At 36.3% G+C, this 22,720-nt stretch overlaps 1 protein-coding gene across 1 annotated transcript in view; it reads left to right on the top strand.

Annotated features, from left to right (window-relative positions):
* Nucleotides 1-22,720, top strand: part of ACBD3 (acyl-CoA binding domain containing 3) — a 55,209-nt gene that overhangs the window by 14,452 nt on the left and 18,037 nt on the right. The window contains exons 2-7 of the mRNA XM_074222818.1: nucleotides 7,908-8,049; nucleotides 8,836-8,976; nucleotides 12,608-12,766; nucleotides 14,482-14,656; nucleotides 19,434-19,620; nucleotides 20,797-21,081. Coding sequence (XP_074078919.1) covers nucleotides 7,908-8,049; nucleotides 8,836-8,976; nucleotides 12,608-12,766; nucleotides 14,482-14,656; nucleotides 19,434-19,620; nucleotides 20,797-21,081 — 1,089 coding nt within the window. The remainder of the gene's footprint in view (nucleotides 1-7,907; nucleotides 8,050-8,835; nucleotides 8,977-12,607; nucleotides 12,767-14,481; nucleotides 14,657-19,433; nucleotides 19,621-20,796; nucleotides 21,082-22,720) is intronic.

Here is a 22,720-nt window from a genome sequence, read left to right as displayed (position 1 = left end):
GCCACCTAGCTGCCCCTGTAGTTTTATATTCTTAAATTTATTCTATCCTCAATAAGCCAAGGTTTTGTTTAAGCTTTGGGTAGGATCTCAGTACTAAGGTAGTATTTATGCTGTTCTCTTTGCAAGGCCTCCATAAATGTTTTCAGAGATGTGCTACATTTTTACCCATATTCTGTTACTCATTTTCTTGTTTTTTTTTGTAGTGTCTAAATTAGTACAGATGAATGGTAGGGGTCAGTAGTGCTGAGTACATTGCTTTATGTTGCATTCTTCTGTAGTTTTATCATTAGAAATATTGATCTTTAAAATATCTTTTAAGTTTTTAATACTATTTTAATACTATTGAGCATCTTTATAGAAACATAAGCATGTGTACATTATAAATGGATGTGAGAAAGTGACACTATTAACCACTTTTTTTTAAAGATTTTATTTATTTTGAGTTTTACAATTTTTCCCCTATCCTTCCTTCCCTCCCCCACCCCCACAGAAGGAATTTGCTAGCCTTTACATTGTATCCATGGTATATATTAATACAAATTGAATGTGATGAGAAATCATATCCTTAAGGAAGAAACATAAAGTGTAAGACATAGCAAGATCAGACAATAAGATCTCAGTTTTTTTCCTAAATTAAAGGTAATAGTCCTTGGTCTTTGTTCAAATTCCACAGTTCTTTCTCGGGATACAGATGGTATTCTCCATTGCAGACAGCTCCAAATTGTCCTGGATTATTGCATTGATGGAATGAGTGAGTCCATCAAGGTTGATCATCACCCCCATGTTGCTGTTAGGGTGTACAATGTTTTTCTGGTTCTGCTCATCTCACTCAGCATCAGTTCATGCAAATCTCTCCAGGCTTCTCTGAATTCCCATCCCTCCTGCTTTCTAATAGAACAATAGTGTTCCATGACATACATATACCACAGTTTAAGCCATTCCCCAATTGAAGGACATTTACTTGATTTCCAATTCTTTGCCACCGCAAACAGGTTGGCCACTTTTCTATATGAGGCCTTAGAGAATTGTTTTGAAAGTTCAGTTGTTGTTGAGCCTCTCAGTTCCTTCATTTATAAAATGGAAGATTAGATTAGACAAGGTCAGGGGCAGCTAGGTGGCGTAGTGGATAAAGCACCGGCCCTGGAGTCAGGAGTACCTGGGTTCAAATCCAGTCTCAGACACTTAATAATTACCTAGCTGTGTGGCCTTGGGCAAGCCACTTAACCCTGTTTGCCTAAAAAAAAAAAAAAAAAGATTAGATGAGGTCAAAGATCCTTTCCAGCTCCAATTCTGTTTGTGTTTTTCTCCATCTTTCTAGGTAGCATAGTATTATGCAGAGAGCCTAGAAGCTGAAAGGCCACGGAGAAGCCTTGTTATGATTTTGCAAGACTTTTAATGAGCTTTTATTAAAGTGGAGACAATTTTCATTTGTATGAAATCCTTAAATGAGATCATAGCTGGGAAAACTTTTGAAAATTGTAACACTACATGTGACTTTCATCCTTCCTATTTACTGAAGAAGAAAGAAGTAGGAAAGTTAGTCCTAGCTATAATGTTACAATTGAAATTTTGGTTTGCTCTTTTCTTTTCAGTATGAATAAGATGACCAATTAAAGACCTTCAAAGTAATCAGAGAGGAGTTTAACAGAGATTTTAAAGTAGCTCTTTATGCATAAAATTGAGTCCTGAGTTGTTTTACATGAACCATTTCTTATACCATTAAATTTTTTCAGGTCATTTTGCATGTGGGTGAAATAAACATAAAAATATATAGCACTTTTTTCTTTAAACATTTTGGGGAAAATGTAATCTATTATGCCACTGAAACTTGCGATAATCAGTATTCCTTATTTATTTTCCTCACATGCACATTGATTTGGAAAACACTGCCTCTATGTCTCTTTCAGGGAACAGAGATTGGTTAGGATTTCTTTGGTCTAATTTTGACTTGCCCAAGGTCACATGGGTCGAATTTGAACTCAGGTCCTCCTGACTCTAGGGTCTGTGCTCCTATCCACAGCACCACCTAGCTGACCTCTTTGGTCCAATTTTGGTTTTACTTTTAAATGACAGTATAGAAAAAATATTTAAAGGTTACCATAATGGTTAGAATGGTTATGTTTTGAGTATAGCAGATCATGATAATGTAGCAAAAATTTTTCATATCTTTGCAAGCTGGATGCCCTGTTAAAGCTATAAAAAGCTGAAACTACCCATATTAGTTCAATTTATTCTTATACCCGGAAGTTAAGTAAGGTCTTTTAACTCTCATGATTGCAAATGGATGTTGTTAATTGTGACCCCATTTATTTGGGCTTTTCTTGGAAGTTACTGGAGTGGTTTGCCATTTTCTTCTCCAGATCATTTTATAGATGATGAAACTGAGGCAAACAGGGTTAGGTGACTTACCCAAGGGTCACACAGCTAGTATCTGAGGGTGGATTTTGAACATCCTGTCTCTAGGACCAGCACTCAGTTAACTTTGCTACTAACTGGGTATTTAGACAGGCAGACACGCTAGGTGAGAAATTCTTGATTCAAGACAAGGTATTTTGACTAGTAACTTGAAAAATAGTGAGTCATACCTTTAGAAATGTGACTTGTGTAATCTCTGAAATATTATTCATTACATTTTAAAGTTTGTATAATCATGGGATCTCTAGAATTACAAGGGACTTCAGTGGCATTCATCCTGTACCCAGCAGCATGATACAGTAGAAAGAACACTGGGACTGGAGTCAGGAGACCTTAGGCAAGTAATTTAACTTCTTTAAGTGTTAGATGGGCATAAGAATACTTTTAGTAAGTACCCTCTAGGTTTATGATGAAAAGGCTTTTATGTAAAACTTGAGTTTTTTATTATGTTGGACAGATGATCATTCTATTGCTAAACATCTCTAGTGATAGGAAACTTGCTCCCTTATCAGACAGTATGTTTCATTTTTTTTACTAACTTTTAAGTATTAGAATATTTTTCCTTATTACTGACCAAAGTCTGCCTTTATGTGACTTATATAACACATTGGTTTTAATTTTGCCACTCAGCATATCCAGTCTTTTGTCCTTGTTAATCCTTCAGATATTTGAAGATAATGATGGTATCATAGCTATATCTTTTACCTTTCAAGTAAAATCTCTTGTTTATTTCTCATTTGATAATGCTTTACAGCCCCTTAAAATCCCAGTCATCCTTCAGGTTTGATCTGACCAATATAGGGAATAGATTGTTGCAGCCTATATGCTTCCATTAATGCAGCCAAAGTGAAGATTAAATATATTTTGGGCAGCTAATTGCATTGTTGACTTATAATATATTATTGGACTAAAGAGCCTGTTTTAATTCTCTAGTCTTTCTTCCCACTGTTAAGTTTACTCTGTCCTCTACTTGATCAATTGAATTGGTATGGGTGGGTAGAGAAGGGGAATATAAAAATTTTAAGATTTTTCATTCCTGTTTAAATTTGATTTATCTCTACCTAAAATCTAGTTACTCTCCACATTTTTCCAGTCTGTCATGTTTTGGGAATCCAGTAGCAGTATTTCCCAGTATATCACTGTCTTCTAGCAATGTTTCTTTAAAAAAAATTTTTTTTTTATGGAAAAGAGTGAAATGATAGAATAGTCTCCCAGACCATTGAAAAATTTCTTCTGAGTTAATATAGATCAGTCTGTTAATATTCTTTGATAGTGTAACATGTATCATCTAGCCTGTACTAATTATCTGGCTCGCATTTCCTCAATTTGTCCTTAAGAAATTTCTTAGGGGCGGCTAGGTGGCATAGTGGATAAAGCACCGGCCTTGGAGTCAGGAGTACCTGGGTTCAGATCCGGTCTCAGACACTTAATAATTACCTAGCTGTGTGGCTTAACCCCATTTGCCTTGCAAAAAAAAACAACCCTAAAAAAAAAAGAAATTTCTTGAGAAATTTTATCATGTGATAAAAACCGAAGTTTTCTCATCTGTAAAAAGGAGATAAGGATGCTTTTGGTTGAAATCCAAATCTACTAACTATATGGCCAGATTTTCCTTAATCTTTCAATTTCTCTTACAAGGAGGAAATTTGACTAATTTGGTATGATGTGTTCTTAGTGAATCCATGCAGCCTCATATTTATTACTATTTCCTTATAAGCCAGCCATTTAATATGATTTAGGTAGGATATTGCCTGGGATCAACATCAAGTTTACCGACCTATAGATTGTGGAATAAGTTGGCCCAATTCATCTTTCAGAATGCCTTGTATTTCCTAGTATGCCTGAAAATGTTCTTTCTTCTGATCATTAACATCTGGGTAATTCAATTATCATACCTGCAAGTTCTTTTTTAGTTGTTTAGGGTGTCAGTCATTCACTCAGACTAAGGCATTTAAAACATCTCAGTGTTCTTATTCTCCTTACCAGTATTTTATTCCAATATTCCTTTAACCATTTCTTTTACCTTTTCTGGTAAGAACATTGTTGAAAAAGAAAACTAGTTATTATAAAAATTTTTACTCAATTCTTTCCATAGGGACTAAGGGTAAGGAAGACCTGCATTCAAGTTTTGCTTCTTGATATTTACTGGCTATGTGACCATGCCAAATTACTTAACCTTGTTGTGTCCCCAGCCAGATTTTTGAGACTTAAAATTGCAAAGTTGCTTTGGTAGAGGGAGTTTGATCACTGATAGTGCGCTTACTAATGAAGAAATAAAAAAGCCAAACAGTATTCAAAGTTCTGGGAATAAAAAACTTACATTCTATATGGGAAACAACATAGGGTGTTTGTGTGTGTGTAGGATATAAGTATGTATTAAGTAAACACAAATTAACTTGATTGGAAGTGGATCAGGAAAGACTTTGAGAAGGAAATGATTCAGTGCTTACTTTGTTTTAGGGTTTTTTTTTTTTCTGTTTTTAAGTTTTTTTTGCAAAGCAAATGGGGTTAAGTGGCTTGCCCAAGGCCACACAGCTAGGTAATTATTAAGTGTCTGAGGCCAGATTTGAACTCAGGTACTCTTGACTCCAGGGCCAGTGCTCTATCCACTGCATGTAGCCGCCCCCAATGCTTACTTTGGAGGATGCTAAGGATTCTGAGGAATAGGGAGGAGGGAAGACAATCCAGGTAGGGAGAATAGCTCAAATGTACTGAGATGGGCAGAGAGCATGTTGTGTGTGTAAGGAAGAGTAAGTCAACCAGTATGATTGGGCTATACAAATAGGGAATTATGAAGCAGAACAATACATAAATAAGCTTGGAAAGATTGGTTGTAGCTACATTGTGAAGTTTCAGATGTCGAAAAGGCATTTGTATTTATTTGAGCCTGTATTTGATCAAAGGAATTCAGTGCTGCTTATTGAGTTAGGAATGTGACATGATCATAACTGTGCTGTATTGAATACATTTTGGTAGCTGTGTGCAGGATGGATTAGAAAGTGTATAGACTAGAGTTCAGACAAAAGGTATGAAGATCTGAATCAGTAGTAGCCCTGAGTGCAATAGTTGAGAGAGATGCTATAGTTGAATTGACAAGACTTGACAATTGAATAAATAATGTATAAGGAAGAATGAGGAATGCCAGGATGTAAACTGGAGAGATTAGAAAAATAGTGAAGAATAGAAATAAGGAAGTAAGAAAGCAGGGGTGAGCTTAGGGGAAAAGATAAAGTTTGGATGTGAATGAAAGCAAAATAGTATTTGATTCATTCCACTTATCTCTGTTAATCATTATCATTTACCATCTACCCCAGTCAGCAGACCTCTTCAGTAATCATCTCTTTTTATACTATGTTATTTTATCTTACGTTGTTTTTTTTTGTCTTGTGTACAGTTAATTTTATTTGAAAAATGTAGTTTAAACCCATCTTTTTGGGGGGGGGGCTTGCAAGGCAGTGGGGTTAAGTGACTTGCCCAAGGTTACACAGCTAGGTAATTATTGTCTGAGGTTGGATTTGAACTATTGAACTCAGGTCCTCCTGACTCCAGGGCCATTGCTCTATTCATTGTGCCATCTAGCTGTCCCTAAACCTTTCTTCTATAAAAAAAAAATTCTTAATTTTGTTATTTTTTGTTTTTATATTACCTACATTTTCCATTTTGGATCTCTTCTTTTATAAAAAAAGATATCTTAAAGGCTAATTTTCTAAGATTTCATACAAACATATCCAGGAAAATGGAAAAGTAATAGTATGCAGTATTCTAAAGCTACATCTCCACAAAGAGGGTTGGAGACACTTTTTATCATTTTCTTATTTGTATATGTATGTTTGTGCATATGCATATATATGCAAATGTGTATATATATATATATATATACATACACACACATATAAACGATACAAGCATGTATTAAATTAACTTGGTTAGAAGTGGATTAGGAAAGACTTTAAGTTCAGCACTTACTTTGAAGGATGCTAAAGGATTCTGAGGAACAGGGAGGAGGGAAGGCAATCCAGGTGGGGAGAAGAGCTAAAATACACTGAAATGGAGACATGTTGTGTGTGTAAAGAAAGAGTGAGGCAGCCAGTATGGGACTAAATTTGATCATTTTAATTTCACATCATTCAATTTTGGTTATTTTGTTCTTTTCACATGCAGTTTAATAGCTTTATGTTTTCCTGGTTCTTTTTTCACTTTATATCAGTTTATGTGCCTTCTTATACTTTGAATTCATCATTTCTTATAGCACCATAATATATTTGTCTTTATACATTCTTGGTTGCATAGCTCTGCTCCTTTTATACATCCTTAAAAGCCTTAGATTAATAACTTCTTAAAAGATGACTTTTCAGCCCAATTCCCTTCTTGTATAAATAATTTGCTATTATATGATCAGTCTTTTTTTGTTTCCTCTTGAACTATCATCTTAAATTTTCTGAGAGATCCTGTCTTTTCTCTGAACTTTTTGAAATAAGCTTTCCCAAAATCTAGGGAAGGTATTGTTTGAGCATGTCTTTTATTTCCATCTTTGCTATCACAAGATCTAGGATGAGATGATTTTCTGATTTCCTTCTTCAGCCAGTTCTTCTCTGATTGGAAGTTAGTTCTGATGTGACAGTTTTCATTATCTCAGTCTCTTTTTAAGTTAAACAGTCATCCAAAAACCAAGTCAGGTGCTTTTCTTTGAATGGAGAAGGAACTTCAGAAGCTATAGAGTGCCATATCACATTTGTATCTTGCCTCTGTGTTAGAAACTTATCACTTCCTTCCTTATAGCTAGGCCAACATATTATCATTTGTTTCTGCCTTTTTGTCCTAAACCAGATGTTGCTGCTGCTTATATTTCTCATTTAAGTATATTTCCACAGAATTCTCTGCCTTCTTGGCATACATTACTAATTTATTTAACTCAGAAGTGGTGTTTTGAAAAAAAAAAACCTTTGAATTCCGTTTTGTTTTAAAGACCTCAATCAAATTTCTTTCAACTTTACAGGTTCTTTTCTGGTTGGCTGCTCCATTGGCAGATGGATTCCTATAGACCTTAGCCACATATGCTGCCATACAGCTATATGATGCTATTCTCTAAAATAGAGAATAGTGTTAGGGAGTAGGAGTGAGTGGATGTATTTTAGGTTAGTATTTAATTACTAAAGTTAAAGGAAGAATCCTGTTTTGTTACCTATAATAAGTTACTTTTGTGGCATAACCCCAATAGAGGGATTTTAGTATAAATTGATGAACAATAACAGTTTTCTTTTAAAAATTAATTTATTATGAATTCCAAGCAGTGATAAATCATGTAAACTCATATTTACACCTAATTAAACTTAGCCCTTCAGGAAGCAACTGTTACTGTTACTTAGAAACTACTTTCCATGCCCCCCTTCCATTGTCTTTGTCCATTTGCCTCTATTAGTATTTACATATTATCCTTTATGTAGTTGCATTTTAGGATCATATTTTGTGTTTGTGTGTATGCTCTTTTTCAGATAAAGATGGCAAAGCATTTCATCCAACTTATGAAGAAAAACTAAAACTTGTGGCACTGTACAAACAGGTTCTTTGGGGTCCGTGTAATCCAGATACTTATCCTGAGGTTGGATTTTTTGATGTCTTGGGGAATGACAGAAGGTAACATGGATTTGCTTTTTGAGGAATATAATGAAAATGACAGTGAGGGCTAAGACAAGTCAACTAGGAAAAGAATTTGACTTCTGTTCAGTGTCTGAGAAGATGTATTTGAGTCAATTCATTTTTTACTTTTATTTTCTGAAATTTTCAAATGTTTGGTTTGGAGATGTTTGGGGCCAGATATTGTGGAAAAATAATTCATTTAGTTATGAATATGACAAGTATAGTTTCATTTGATTTTTTTCTCACTAAAAATTATGGAATAGACTTTTAAACATTATTTTCATTTTAATAGCTTAATACTATCATTATTGGATATCAGAGATCTCATCCAAGTCTCAGACCCTGATTTGTTTAACAGGGTTATGACAGAAGGAAAATATATTGAGCATTCTATCTATTTTTTAAACTATCTGATACGAGGCGAGAAAAATCAAATCTGGTAACTTTTTTGCCACTGAAAAATTGATGCCTTTTGGTAGCTCTCTGAACTAAAGCAGCTTGATATCTGAAGTGTATTCTTATGCTTAGATTATGTGCAGCATGATGAGCTAATGAATTTAGTAAATGGTAAATTATTTTAGTAAATAATAGATGTTAGATTTTATTGGAGGAGGAGAAGGAGGAGGTGGTTGGGGTTCTCATATGGGAAAACAAAGTTGCATTTTACTGCTCCATGGAATTCATTTTAGTGACAGTTGGGATTTATTTATTTTAAGATTATATTAAGTTAAATAAAATTCCCTTTAAGGAGGGATGGTGATTGTTGTTGTTTAATTTTTACAGGAAAGAATGGGCAGCCCTGGGAAATATGTCTAAAGAGGATGCTATGCTAGAGTTCGTCAAGCTGTTAAATAAATGTTGCTATCTTTTTTCAACATATGTCACATCCCATAAAATAGAGAAGCAAGAACAAGAAAAAAGAAGGTGAAATTTAAGGGCACGGAGTTTTCGTTTGCAGTCATGTATATTGTTTATTTGCTCTAAGGCACATTGGTTTATATCAAATAACTTACTTTTCCCTTAGGATCTTACCATGTTTCAGTTGCTTTTTTTCCCCTGAATGAGCTGGTATTTTGGAATTTCTGGTTTTTCCTAACTATAAGTTTAAAAGGTGATTGCTATCTAGTTCATCTATAGAGGTCTCAAATTTCTTTTTCTGACATTTAGTCTTTCAGTAATTTCATTATAAGCTTTTATCTTATAAAGACTTTCCTTTGAGTCTGCATATCACTTTCCTCACCTCACTTGACTACACTCTTCATTAAAATTGTTGGATATTTACTCATAGCATTAACTGTGCTAAATAAATAGCAGGACAAGTTCAGTCATTCATGTCTACCTGGTATGGTTAATGTTGAAGACTTGGACTACTTAAACAAAAATATATTAAGTGTTAATCATGCTCAAGAACTAGAGATACTAAAATAAAATTGAAAAAATCCCTTACCTCAAGGAGCTCATATTCTACTGAATGGCTTGCATTTTTAAAATATAGAAAAGTAATGAGAATTTTAAGAAGAAAAAACAATAACAAGATCCCTGAACCTTGCTAGGAGGTGAAGGTAGTACTTCCTAGTACTAGAAGATAGTATGTGAGTTTGAGGGACCACAGTTTCCTCAACTAAAAAATAAGTAGGTTAAATTAATTGTTCCTGAGGCCTTTTCTACATCTCTGATGTTACTGTCTTCTGACCACTTAGGCAAAGGCAGGAAGACTAGTTAGTTATAGAATGCTTCAGATAGGAAGTAGCTAGCAGTTCAATTTGATTTAGTGATATGAAGTAAGACTGGAGACGTATTTGGGAGCCATGTTAGGGAGAGTTTTAAATTCCTGCCTAAGGATTTTGTATTTTCTTTCAGAGGCAACATAGAACTACTGAAGATTTTTGAATATGAGAGTGACATAGATTTTTGTGTTAAGACTATCAGTTTGTCAGGAGAATAGATTAGAGAGGTGGGATGGACTAAGCATAGAGAGATGTTAGGAGTCTTTATAGTTATTTCAGTGAAAAGGGATGAAAGTCTGAAGTAAAATAGAGATTGTGTAAGCAGAGAGAAAGGGCACATGTAAGAGATGTAAAGGTTGAATTGATAAGACTTTTCATCTTTGATTGGATGTGGAAGATAAGGGAGAAGGAAGGCATGGATGACAGACTACAAGGTTAGGAACTTGGTTGGAAGGGTTGAATTTGAGCAGGAAATTTGAGTATTCTTTGGGGTTTGTTTTTAAGTTTTTGCAAGGCAAATGGGGTTAAGTGTCTTGCCCAAGGCCACACAGCTAGTTAATTATTAAGTGTCTGAGACTGGATTTGAACCCAGGTATTCCTGACTCCAAGGCCAGTGCTTTATCCACTACGCCACCTAGCCGCCCGAGTATTCTTTTAGATAGGTTGATTTTGATATACTTTCAGGACATTGATATTGGGTGGAGATCTCTAACAAGTAGTTGGTAATACAGAGAAAGATTAAGATTCAGTCTGGTCATCTAGTAGGTGTTAATGAGACCACAAAGGGAAAAAGTATATAGAGAGAAATAAAATAAGGACATAGGACGCAGAGAGTTGGGTGGAGAGTTATATACATGGTGAATTGATTATGATAAAGCAAAGGAGACTCTGAGAAATCTGAGACCAACAGGGTGGGCAGAGTGTGTATGTGTGTGGGGGGCGGGGCTGGAATTGGAAGGTGGGGTGTGATTAATAGTCCTGAAGACAGCAGAGAGATCAAGTAGAATGAAGACTAAGAAAAGACCATTGGATATAACAAAAAAAGAATTCGTTGGTAGCCTTACCCAGGGCAGTTTCAAATAAGGGTATGGGTAGAAGATGTAGTAGTTTAAGAAGAAAGTTTAGGATGAGAAGAACTAGAGGAAATTAACTTAGGTGTTTCTTTTGGGGAGTTTGGTTGTGAAAGGGATATAGAATGATAGCTTGGGGAGATGGTTAAGTAAAATTTTTTTTTAAGGGAGAAGGGAAACCTAAGACATTTATAGATGGTAGGGAAGGAACTAGTGGCTAAGGAGAGATTGAAGACAAACTTAATAATTAAAATGTTTGTTGAACTGAAGATGAAGAAGGGAAGATCTAGGGACAAACTCCTGGAGGAGATTGGATCTCAAAACATGAGTGGAGGAGTTAACCTTGGTAAGAACAAAAGCTATCTGTTTATCAGAGATCCAGACAAAGGCAGAGAAGATGTAGTCGACACTGAAGGATTTGTGAGTTTGTAGAGTGAAGTAGGAGGAGTTTGCCTTGATAGCCTCTAGTTTCAGAAGGCAAGATCCTCTGCTGAGAGCTTGGTGAGTGGGACACAGTAAGAGGGAAGAGATGGTTTTAGAGGTTTGAAATTGGTGCTGTTTAGAGTGTGATCCAATTAGGGGAAGAATAGGAAAAACTGCTTTGTAATAGTGAAAGTCTGGTTGAGATTAGGCAACATACATTTGTAGTAACCTTAGTGGACACAAATGCATAACTTTTTGCAGTGCAGGAGTAGGAGTGAAGAAGGAAAATGATGGGAATAAATTAGGGTTGGGGTATGGCAGTACAGTTGGTGAGAAGACAACGGGTAGATGATTCAAGGGTAGCTGACAAATGTTTGGTGGAATTACTTTTCTGTAAGTTGAGTGTCAAGGGAGAGAGGTGAGACAAGAATAGTGGTCCTGGACTAGTGGAACAGAGAAGAATATTGAGACTAGAAGGGCAGTATAGTTTAGAAATGAAGTTGAGGGAGAGATTGAAGATCAGAAGATGTTGACATAGTTACAAATTATGGCAGAGAACTAATTGATTTTTTCAATTAAATAATTTTTTTTGCTAAAAATATCTTGTATGTGTACATATGTATATATATTATAATATAAAAAGATAATAAAATCCATTCTATAATTTGAATTATCTAAAAACATCAGTAAACCCTAACATCTAAGGAAAGAGGCTACTGCATGGCCCAAGTTGATGTCATAAGAAATCCAGGTATTCTATTTAGAGAAGCAGACAGCATGGTACAGTGGAACTGGATCTGACATCAGCCCATCCTGTGTTCTCACCATGCTGCTTTTGCTGCCTCTGTGGCCATGGACAAAGCTGTTAACCTTTGCTTGGATTTTTGTCTGGTCAGCTGTAAAATGAGGGAATAGACTAAAAGGCCTCCATGGATCTTTCCAATCCAGGTGTACATTTGATATTAAATGATTCACTGAACAAATCCCATTTGGTAAAATATAAACTTTTTCTTTAACACTTGTCTCACAGGGCTCTTGGGAGATTCAATTGAGATGACATGTAAAATCATCTAAGTAAATGGCTGGCGGTGGTGGTGATTGTATTATGTCAGTGACATGTTGATCATAGTAAGAATACCTGAGTAAAATTATCTTCTCTTATTAGCTTTTTGTTCTTAGGTTTAAATTCACCAGAAACATACTGCCTAGTATTACAAGTAGTGAAACAAAACATACTTTGAAATTGTAGAACCTGCGATCTCAGTTGTCTCTTTAAAAAGAGAGGGGAAAGTTTCATCTTAATAGAATTTTCTATCTGGGTTTTTTATCTTAAAGGAAGGAAGAGGAGGAGCAAAGACGTCGGGAAAAGGAAGAAAGAGAACGTTTGCAAAGAGAGGAAGAAAAACGTATTCAAGAAGAGTCTGAAAGATTGAAAAGGGAAGCAGAGGAAAGGAGGCGAATGGAGGAGGAGAAATTACGGCTGGAACAGCAGAAGTAAGCCTCCTCCCTGGATTGCACTTAAAAATGGGCTACTAAGTCAGTCTTTGGAAGCTTACTTTCTACGTGTGCTTTGGAGCTGTGCTGTTTTTGCAGCTTGATAGTAGTTTGTACCAGTGATAACTTAATGGTTAAAAAAGAGCCTCTTTTCCCTATAAAGGCTTGGCCTTGAAGAGGTGAAGTGACCTCTGTCTCTACTTCTGCCTTGAGGTATTTGTGGGTTCTCTTTTTCGAGAGCTACTGGAATTTCTCCTACTGTACCTCAGACTTCTGGACACTTTGATTCAACATTGAGGAAATTCCTGCTGTGTGCAGTAAACTTGACTTTTTGCTGGGGAAAAATACAAAGATAAGTAAGATTCAGTTAGAGGATCATAAAATTGGAATTCAGAGAGGCCATTTTGCAGATGAAATAACTGAGGCTGGCTGAGGCTATGGATCTTGCCCGAGGTCACACAAGTAAGAAGCAACAGAGCTAGGATTCAATACCCAGTCCTTGGGTTTCCCATCCTGTGTTCTTAACAACCCTACCACCCTGAGTCCCTGTCTTCAAGTACCTGAAAATGTAATGGGGAGAAATACAGCATGGACAGAGGTTTTCTTTGGTATTATAAGAAAACTGTTAAGTACTTGGAGATCAGAGGACCTAGGGAAAATCTGGTGTATGGACATCTTTCATTTCTGTCCTTAAATTAGTGAAGTAGGGAGCATTGACTCCATCTGTCATAGAATCTGTGACTACCCTGATGTGTCAGGGTGGCTTCTTTTACAGTTTCTGAGTTTCTGGTGATTTGACCATGTTGCTTGCAGTTTATGAAAACATTTCATATTACTTTTTGCAAGGTTCTAAATATCATAATAGTGGAAAGAATTAGAGCTTTGAAATCAGAGATCCTTGGTTCAAATCCTCACTGTTCACTTACTCTTGTGATCTGGGGCAAGTCACCTAAGTTTTCTGCATTTTGGTTTCTTCCTCTTTAAAAGAAAAGAGTTGGATTAGATGACATGTGAAGTTTCTTCCAACTCTGAGTTTACATATCTATGAACAAAATGAGAGAGAACTTTATTATAAAAAGTTTTATATGAAATGAAGTGCAGTGAAACCTTTTTAAGGTAGGCCTAAAAATGCTATGGAAATCCAGAAATACAGTTAACTTGTACTTAATAATTCTAACCACATTATCTAATCATGAATCCTGTCCTCTCATGCTGCTTTCTGTTTTATATAAAAGCACCCACAAATGGCAGCATATGATGTGTAGTGGATAGAGAGTTGACTTGGAGGCAGGAAAGCTTGTGGCCTCTCCCCGCCTCTGGCACAGCCTGGCAGTGTGATTGGGGCAAGTGATTTCACCTCTTGGTTCCCCAGACAACTCTCAAGGTCTGTTGAAGACTACAGCTGTCAGAGCAGGGCAGAGTCATCTTGATAGAGTTCTACACCAAAAGCTCCATAAGCCAGGCCCTGTTGAAGAAGGAAAAAAAGAAACCCTACCAAGCTATATTACTTTAAAAAGTTAACTAAAATTTAATAGCAACAGTATTTATTACAACTAGGTTCAGTGCATTATTTCTTCTAGGCCAGAAGCACATGTTAATGAGCATAATTGGCCCAGTCATTTCAAAGGGTTTGTAAAATTTAAAATATAACACTGACTTGCCTTTCATAGTAAATAGTCCTTTGTAGTCAGCTGGTCTATTTTTAACATTTTTAGGCAACAGATAATGGCAGCACTAAACTCCCAGACTGCTGTGCAGTTCCAGCAGTACGCGGCCCAGCAGTATCCAGGGAACTATGAGCAGCAGCAGATTCTCATTCGTCAGCTGCAAGAGCAGCATTATCAGCAGTACATGCAGCAGTTGTATCAAGTCCAGCTTTCGCAGCAACAGGTATGATAGATTCAGAATGCAGGGTTAGGGAAGGTGTTCAGTTTGATGGAACAGAGATTCATTTTAGCACATGATAGTTGAGAGACAATATGCCATAGTATGAAAAGTTCTTCACTTGGAATGAGAAGAGGCCTGAGTTCTACCCCAACCTCTGATTCTCTGTAGTTCTGTGAGCATGGGTACTGCCTTAACCTCTTTGAGTCTTCATTTCCTCATTTGTAAAAGGGATGTAATCCCTATAGTGTAGTCCTCTTTCATAGGATTGTAGAAAGGGATACTTGAGATAATCTATGTTAAAGTACTTGGTAAATCTTAAAACACCATAGAAATTTCCATTATAATTTTAATACCTTAGAGGATAGAGAGATTGAAGAGCTAGCCTAATAGGTAGACAATTTGACTTCAAGTCTCATTCTGACTTATGCTGACTGTGTGACCCTGGGCAAGACCCCAGTCAACTCTCTCAAGATTCTTGACTTGTAGAGGAAGACAGTCTGCATTTGTAGAGAGCATTTCCTCACCTGGAGCTTATTTGTCAGTGAAATCTTAAGGCCGAGCCTTAGAACAAAGTTAGTGAATTTTAAGGTGTGATTTGAAATATAAAAAAGAGCTTTAGTTTTGTCCATTTTGATTAGATTGTAGATGTGATTTTGTGGACAGTTAACAAAAAAACACATGAGGAACCATCTTGTGATAGCTTTTTTTAAAATGAGTGTTAGATGGACAGAAAAAGAGTGTCTCCAGAAACTGCTTTATTATCTCTTATAACCTGGAAAAAATGACATTGGATATAGGAGTATAAATTAGGATCAGCATGGCCCAGCAGTCTGCTGTCTGAGGTGATTCCAGAGTGTAGGATGAGACCTGCAACTCCTGAGGTCTCAGCAAACCGTAGATTAGAGAAACCCCAGGAACTGGACAGTTGTTAGTGCAACCTACTTAGAAAAAATATTGTTGAGCAGATGTGAGAGGACCTGACTTTACTGTTTACTCACTGTATATTTTTATACAAAAAAGTGAACAATATAGCTAACATTTAACCTTGTATTTTAAAGTTTGCAAAGCTGATTCACAGCAACCCTATGAGTAGGTTACTATCATTCTCATTTTACAGATAAGAATGCTGAAGCTGAGAGAGGGCAAATGACTTAACTTGGTGTCATTTCTTTGGTGACTAAGGGAGAATCTCATGCTAGGCCCCCATCTATCCATTATGCCAGGTTGCCTCTATGTTTCATCTGAGACCTCTTTTTAAGTGAGGAAGGTTAGATTCTTATGTGCCAAGGGCTTTTGCAGCTGTAGATCCTCTGATCTCACATCTCCTTCAAAATTACAGAACTGACTTGGACTGACAGCAGTGTGAATGATGCTGCCTGTATCCCTGAATTGGTCTTGACTTGTGAGCTGGAAGACCCCTCTGGGCTGGTAACTGTGGTTAGATCACACGGCAGGCAGTGCTCCCTGGAACATTCAGCATCCCAGTAGAGTGTATCTTAAGAGCACTGGGTTAGAAATCAGTTAGTTCTTAATTCTACCCTTGGGGAAGTAGCACTGGACTAAAAACCAGTCCTGAGTATTGGTTATGCTAGAATCCCTATGAACTTAAGCAGAAGTTTTCATTTAAACTTCATGTGATTCAGCTTCAGTTTCCCAGTCTTTCAAATTTCTAAGTTTTTGGTGGTCCTGTCCTCTACCAAATGGTAACAGGACCCTTATTTTCTTCATTTGTAGCTTGATTAGAGGGATGAGATAAAACCCCAGCCCTGAAACCTCATTTTGATAAGGAGGTAGCCCTGGGTTCTTGTGGAGACTAAATTCTTAACAGTGCCTACCAACCCTGAGAGACTTTATCTTATAGGCATAGTTTTATTTATTTAGCTTTGATAGAGCAATTATGAGCACAGTCTGAGTAAAGCAAGTGAAACTATAGTCTTCCTATTTATTATTATTATCATCATTACTATTTTTTTTTTTTTTTAGTTCTTTTGCAAGGCAGATGGAGTTAAGTGGCTTGCCCAAGGCCACACAGCTAGGTAATTATTAAGTGTCTGAGACTGGATTTGAACTCAGGTCCTCCTGACTCCAGGGCGGGTGCTTTTATCCACTGCGCCACCTAGCCACCCCTCCTATTTATTATTAAAAGAAAAATACAAGCCACTCCACATAAATAGGTTTCCCAAATATACAAATGTATAGCTTATGCTTTGGAACACAGAATTTGTGAATTCTCTACTTGCAACATATTTAAGAGTCTGTCACCAAGAGTATAGAGGACAATGTGACAATATGGAGAATGCCACCATGTTCTTTGAGTCCTGGTAAAATCGGATGCTCTATCAGAAACCTAGTTTTGTTTGTGAATCACATCTTTGATATCTGTGAAAAGCTACAAGATATCACTGATTCTTCTTGAAATTCCAAGTTGTATTTTTGGTATATGCATACAATCAGTCGTACCATGACTGTGTGTGTGTGTGTGTGTGTGTGTGTGTGTGTGTGTACATGTACACAAAATCATGCAATAAAAACCACAGGGCTTGTGGGAGAAATGAAGTTAGGGGCATAACACAAATATTTTGTTGGTGACATGTATAAAAAAGATAAGAACCTAACAAAAATAATAGCATAGTTTTATTCATGTTAAATAGTTAAGAAATGCATTGATACTACAATAAATAGTCACTGTATTTACAAACTTGGACCTGGACTGCTCAGGCAGCTTGGGCAGGATACTAACTCTGGGCCTTGGTACTAAAGTATGGCAGAAAGGGAAGAAGTGCTGACTAGCCCTCCTCCATCCACAGTTCCTATTGCACCAGAAGATGTACATAAATATGGAACTTTAACTTGGTCTGACTTGGATATAGGCATTTTTGGAAGAGTTGTGGTTTTTGAGTAATTGTGAAGTGGTACATTTTTCTGCATTCTCACTGCAGAGGTCTTGTGTAAGCAAATAAATATTTGCATTATGCTCAGTATATTCATTAATATATGAGTTGTCCTGAAACAGAATCTCTCCAAATCCTAATATTCTTTGACTTGCTAAAATGTTGTAGCAGCTGTCATTTCATTCTTGGTTTCCTCTTAAAGTTCAAGTCAGATGTTCTTTCTGTCAACTTATACTGCAAAAAACTTCTAGAAATCCCATTACCTGCTCATGCTAGTATATATTTATGTAAACAATTTTTTTAGTTAATGAGCAGAAAGCCTTGATGAATATAGGAAAACAATAAAATCCTGGAGGGGAATATTATGCAATATTCTAAAAACCACTGATAAAATCCTGATAAGTCATTTGAAGAGAGTTCTATACTGGGCTTCAGTTGCCTAATATAGAAAATGAGAGGTTAGATATGTAGAAGAATATTTATTGTAGCTCTGTTTTTTGTGGCAAAAAGTCAGAAATTGAGAGAGTGCCCATTAATTGGGGCTTGGCTGAAGGAATTGTGGCCTGTGAAATACTGTAAGAAAGAATGAAGGGGACAATAAGGAACTCACATCCTGAAGGTCAGCCATAATTCTAGAGGACTTCTGATGAGATGTGCTCCATATCTCCAGATAAGAGATGGAATGATCCCAAAGTATAGTTTGATATCTTCTTATGGACTTAACCAGTAAGAAAATTTGTTTTGCTTCACTGTGTTTGTAACGGGATTTTATTTTTCTTACTTCCTCAAGGAGGAGGGTGAGTGAGGGGAAGGGAAAGAAGCCAGATCTTTGTGAAAATAAAATTTAAATTTAAAAAATAAAATGGTGTAGCTAGGTGGCACAGTGGATAGAGCACCAGCCCTGGAGTCAGGAATACCTGAGTTCAAATCCGGCCTCAGACACGTAATAATTACCTAGCTGTGTGGCCTTGGGCAAGCCACTTAACTCTATTGCCTAACAAAAAACAAACAAAAAAAAAACCCTAAAAAATAAAATGAAGGGTTAGAGTAGATCTCTGAATTAGTTTTTCCTATGAAACCAAATTCAAAAGCTTTAAATCCTTTGTTTGCTTCCTTATTCCTGGCTTTTAAAGACATATTCTGTGGGTAGTGTATTGATATTGACTTGGAGACCTTGATTCTAATCCTGTTTCAGACCCTGACTAGCTATATGATTGCATAAGCCACTTCAGCTTTGTGCCTTAATTTGTAAATTGAGAGGTTTGGATTTGATAGCCTCCATAATCTCTTCAAGTTCTAAATCTGTGATACTAGTTCTCCTTGAATGTGATAATTTTGCTAATACTTCCAAGTGGGATTGTTAAATGATCTTCTCAAAAATGGAAGCACATTATTTCTAGAATATTTCTATTTACTTTTTTTTTTGACTCTCCCTCAGTTGTTACAATGGTGGCAATTTCCTGTTAATATGATATTTGCCTCTGGAAAGAAAGCATTTTGTTTTTGCCAAGGCAATGGAGTTAAGTGATTTGCCTCAGGTCACACAGCTAGGCAATTATTGAGCATCTGAGGTGGATTTGAACCCTGGTCTTTCTGACTCCAGAGCTGGTGCTCTATCCACACCCAGCTGCCCCAGGAGACATTTTGAAAGGAAAAATCCCATTCCCCAAGTGTGCAGTTGCTAGTAGACTCAAGCAACTTTTATCAGATTAGATGTATTATTTATTTATTTGGTCTTTGCTAATTGCTATAGGATCAGGTGATTTTAGAATAATTCATAGCTATTTCAAGTTCTTATACATCTTTCCCCTTTGGTGAAAGGGCAGTATCATAGCTTTAACTAGTCAGTCTTCACATTCAGTGTGTTTTATGTTTTTCTTGAATTATAGGCAGCATTACAGAAGCAGCAAGAAGCCACAACAACTGGAACATCTTTGTCTGCAGCATCAAAGGTGAATTCAGCCACAACTGGTGAAATGCTTTCAGTCAATGGACAGGCCACACCTCACCCAGACAGCTCTGCAAAAGAACTAGAACCAGAAATTTCAGAAGAAGTCCTAGAGAATGGACCAAAAGGTATTATTAAAAATTTGTGTACATTATCTTTCTTCTTAAGACTAAAAATGAGAATTCCAAGAGGGTGAGTTAGTTGTTTTTGAATAACATTCATGAGAACATTAACAGTTGTCAACTGAGCAACATTTTTTGCCCTTATAGACTAAAACATCTAGTAGAGCTATCTCTATAGAGGTTTTGTTTTTTGTTTTTTTGTTTAGATTTTTCAAGACAATGGGGTTAAGTGGCTTGCCCAAGGCCACACAGCTAGGTAATTATTAAGTGTCTGAGACTGGATTTGAACCCAGGTACTCCTGACTCCAGGGCTGGTGCTTCATCCACTGTGCCACCTAGCCACCCCTTGTATATGCTCTTAATCCTGTTAGATATCTAAAAGTTTTAAAGGTAAAAGTATTCTTTTATGTGGTAAGTCATCTCATTCTAGCCAGATACCTTTCTTTAATGATGGCGACAGCAACAATGACAATGGCCTGTAGTAGTTGTAATTTAAAGCACTAAACTGAGCTTGGTGGCTTCTCTCTGGAACATTTTATAGAAAGTAGCATCAGAAGGAACCTTAGAGATACCCTGGCCTGCCCTTCTGCTTACCAGCAGGAGTTAACAAAATCTTCAAAGGGGAAATTCTGGGTGAAATCTGTAATTAAATATAGCAAATGTGTCCAATATTTCAGGGTAGATTCTACTTAGTATCCATTGTTCTCCTGTTCACTTCAGTCCGAGTTTCATTCTTGGAGGTTTCTAAAGCTTTAGAGACAGATTTAAAGTCAGGTACCAATTTCCTTAGACCATCACCCAGATAAGTTTATCTCTGAATTTTTTGTTTCCTTTCTATGGTAAAATGCCCTTTCGGTTATTTATGAGACTTCAGGAACAGTCCCTTTTATAAGTGAAGTATAAAAAAATAGTTGTAAATAAGGTAGTGAATTGTATTGATAAGTATAAGGATTGGTAAGAATTGAGATAATGCATGGCTTCTTCTGGGTGCCCATATGGCACTGTCATTCAGTGAACCTACCAGGAATTGTGTTCTAGGTTCAGAAATCCAGAGGAGAAATAGCCCCTTGAGCCTTATCATCAGGTGGTAGACCATAGTTGTCAGAGTGATATCATATAATTGGTTTTTAGCCCATATTGTGGTTAGACCTGTTTAACTTTTATGAGTCCTTTTGTTGCTAGAATCTGTTCCTGTAATAGCTGCACCTTCCATGTGGACAAGACCTCAGATCAGAGACTTTAAAGAGAAGATTCGGCAGGATGCAGATTCAGTGATCACAGTGGGCAGAGGAGAAGTAGTCACTGTCCGAGTACCTACACATGAGGAAGGATCTTATCTCTTCTGGGAATTTGCAACAGACAATTATGACATTGGTTTTGGGGTATTTTTTGAATGGACAGAGGCTCCCAATACTAATGTCAGTGTGCATGTCAGTGAATCCAGTGATGATGATGAAGAAGATGAAGGTATAATAACCATACTTAAGAATATGTCTACATATGTTATAAAAATCTTTGGCAAAAATGACAGAAAAAGTCATGGCATTTGATATGGCTAGAGGACCTAGAATGCTAGGATCAGCAGTTTAAACTTTATTACATAGGCACTAGGAAGCCATTGAAGGGTTTTGTGCATGGGAGTGACATAATCAAATATAGATACTTAGAAGAATAATATGACGCTAGCATGAAGGAAAATTAGCAGAAATTAGTAGAAGATGAGCTCTCTTTTAAATATGTAAAACTGTAGGTGCCACTAAAATATCCTGATGGAGACATTCTTTGGATGGTTTACATTAAGTGTATGATTCTCAACCTTGAACTTTCTTCTGGAGATTAAATTGCAGTAGTTATCTTTAGAGGAAAGGAAAAGCTTTGAGAATGAATAGAAGTGCCAAAGGAGAGAGTGGAGAAAGGGAGGGGAGAGAAACTTGGGGAGTCTACAGATAGAGCTGACAAAGGAACCATGAGGACAGCACATGTTAAGTATTTACTAAGTTGTTTAACATTTCTATAGAATATTAATGTTTAAAGAACATTTCTGAAGACAAAAGTGTAAAGCAAATAAAGCATTTATTACTCTTTCACTTAATTATATATCCTCACAAGGAAATAAATTATTATACTTTTTCCTTTTCAAAGAATCCTAGAATTTGCAGTTTTAGGGGAATTTAGAGATTACCTAGGCCAGTCTTCTTCTACAGAGGAGTAAAATACTTGGCTTGGGATTGTATAGGGAGTAAGTGATAGTTAGGATTTGAGTCTGGGGCCCTTGAGTCTGTTGCTAAATGTGTTATTCCATGTTATTGATGAAATTGTATATGTCATGATGAATTTCTTTGTCTGTTGCTCATAATCTGGGCACTTACATACATGTGGCTGAGAGGACAAAAAAAAAATCACCAAATCCTTTCCTTTGTGAAATACTTTTAAAGAAGACTTTTAAAATTTGGATTAACAAAATAGCTATTCAGGCAGACTTGAAAGGTAGGGAGAATGGGTAGGTTCCTTTATTTTTCCTAGGTTATAATATACACTAATGGGTAGGAAGTGTTTTCTTTAAAAAAGAAATGCATTTAAGCCAGACTATTCTCCTGTATTACTTTGCACTTTTCCCTTTTTTGTCTTGTTTCTGAACAGTTTTTATATTGATTAAAAGTTGTATTTTCTTGCCCATTGTGGCAATATATAGTCTAGAACCTTTAATCTAAAGCCAGATCTTCAGTTTACAAGCCTGTCTCTTTTATACAGGAACATAGAATGTTTCTCATTTGCAAATGAGCCTGATTTTAGATGTTTTTTCCTTCAATTAAGCAAATTTGATCTTCTTTTGGGAGTTCAGTTTTACAGGTGTGCCAGTTGACCCTCATGTTTTAAAAACCTGATGTATAATGATATCATAGAAAATTATTCCCTGTAAGTTCAAGTTCCTTTATTTTTCCTAGGTTATAATATACACTAAATTCATAAATGCTGGGAGGAACCTTAGGAATCAGTTTAACCCTTCAGGGTTGGTTTAAAAAAAAACAACTGGACTTCAAGCCCCAGTCCCCTATTAATCAACACAGTAGCTTTTTTTTCTTAATTTGTTTTTAGATTTTTCAAG

This window comes from Macrotis lagotis, chromosome 2 (assembly GCF_037893015.1).
Source record: "Macrotis lagotis isolate mMagLag1 chromosome 2, bilby.v1.9.chrom.fasta, whole genome shotgun sequence".
Taxonomy (NCBI): domain Eukaryota; kingdom Metazoa; phylum Chordata; class Mammalia; order Peramelemorphia; family Peramelidae; genus Macrotis; species Macrotis lagotis.
Note: the sequence above shows the minus strand (reverse complement) of the source record. Positions and strands in the feature narration are given on the sequence as shown.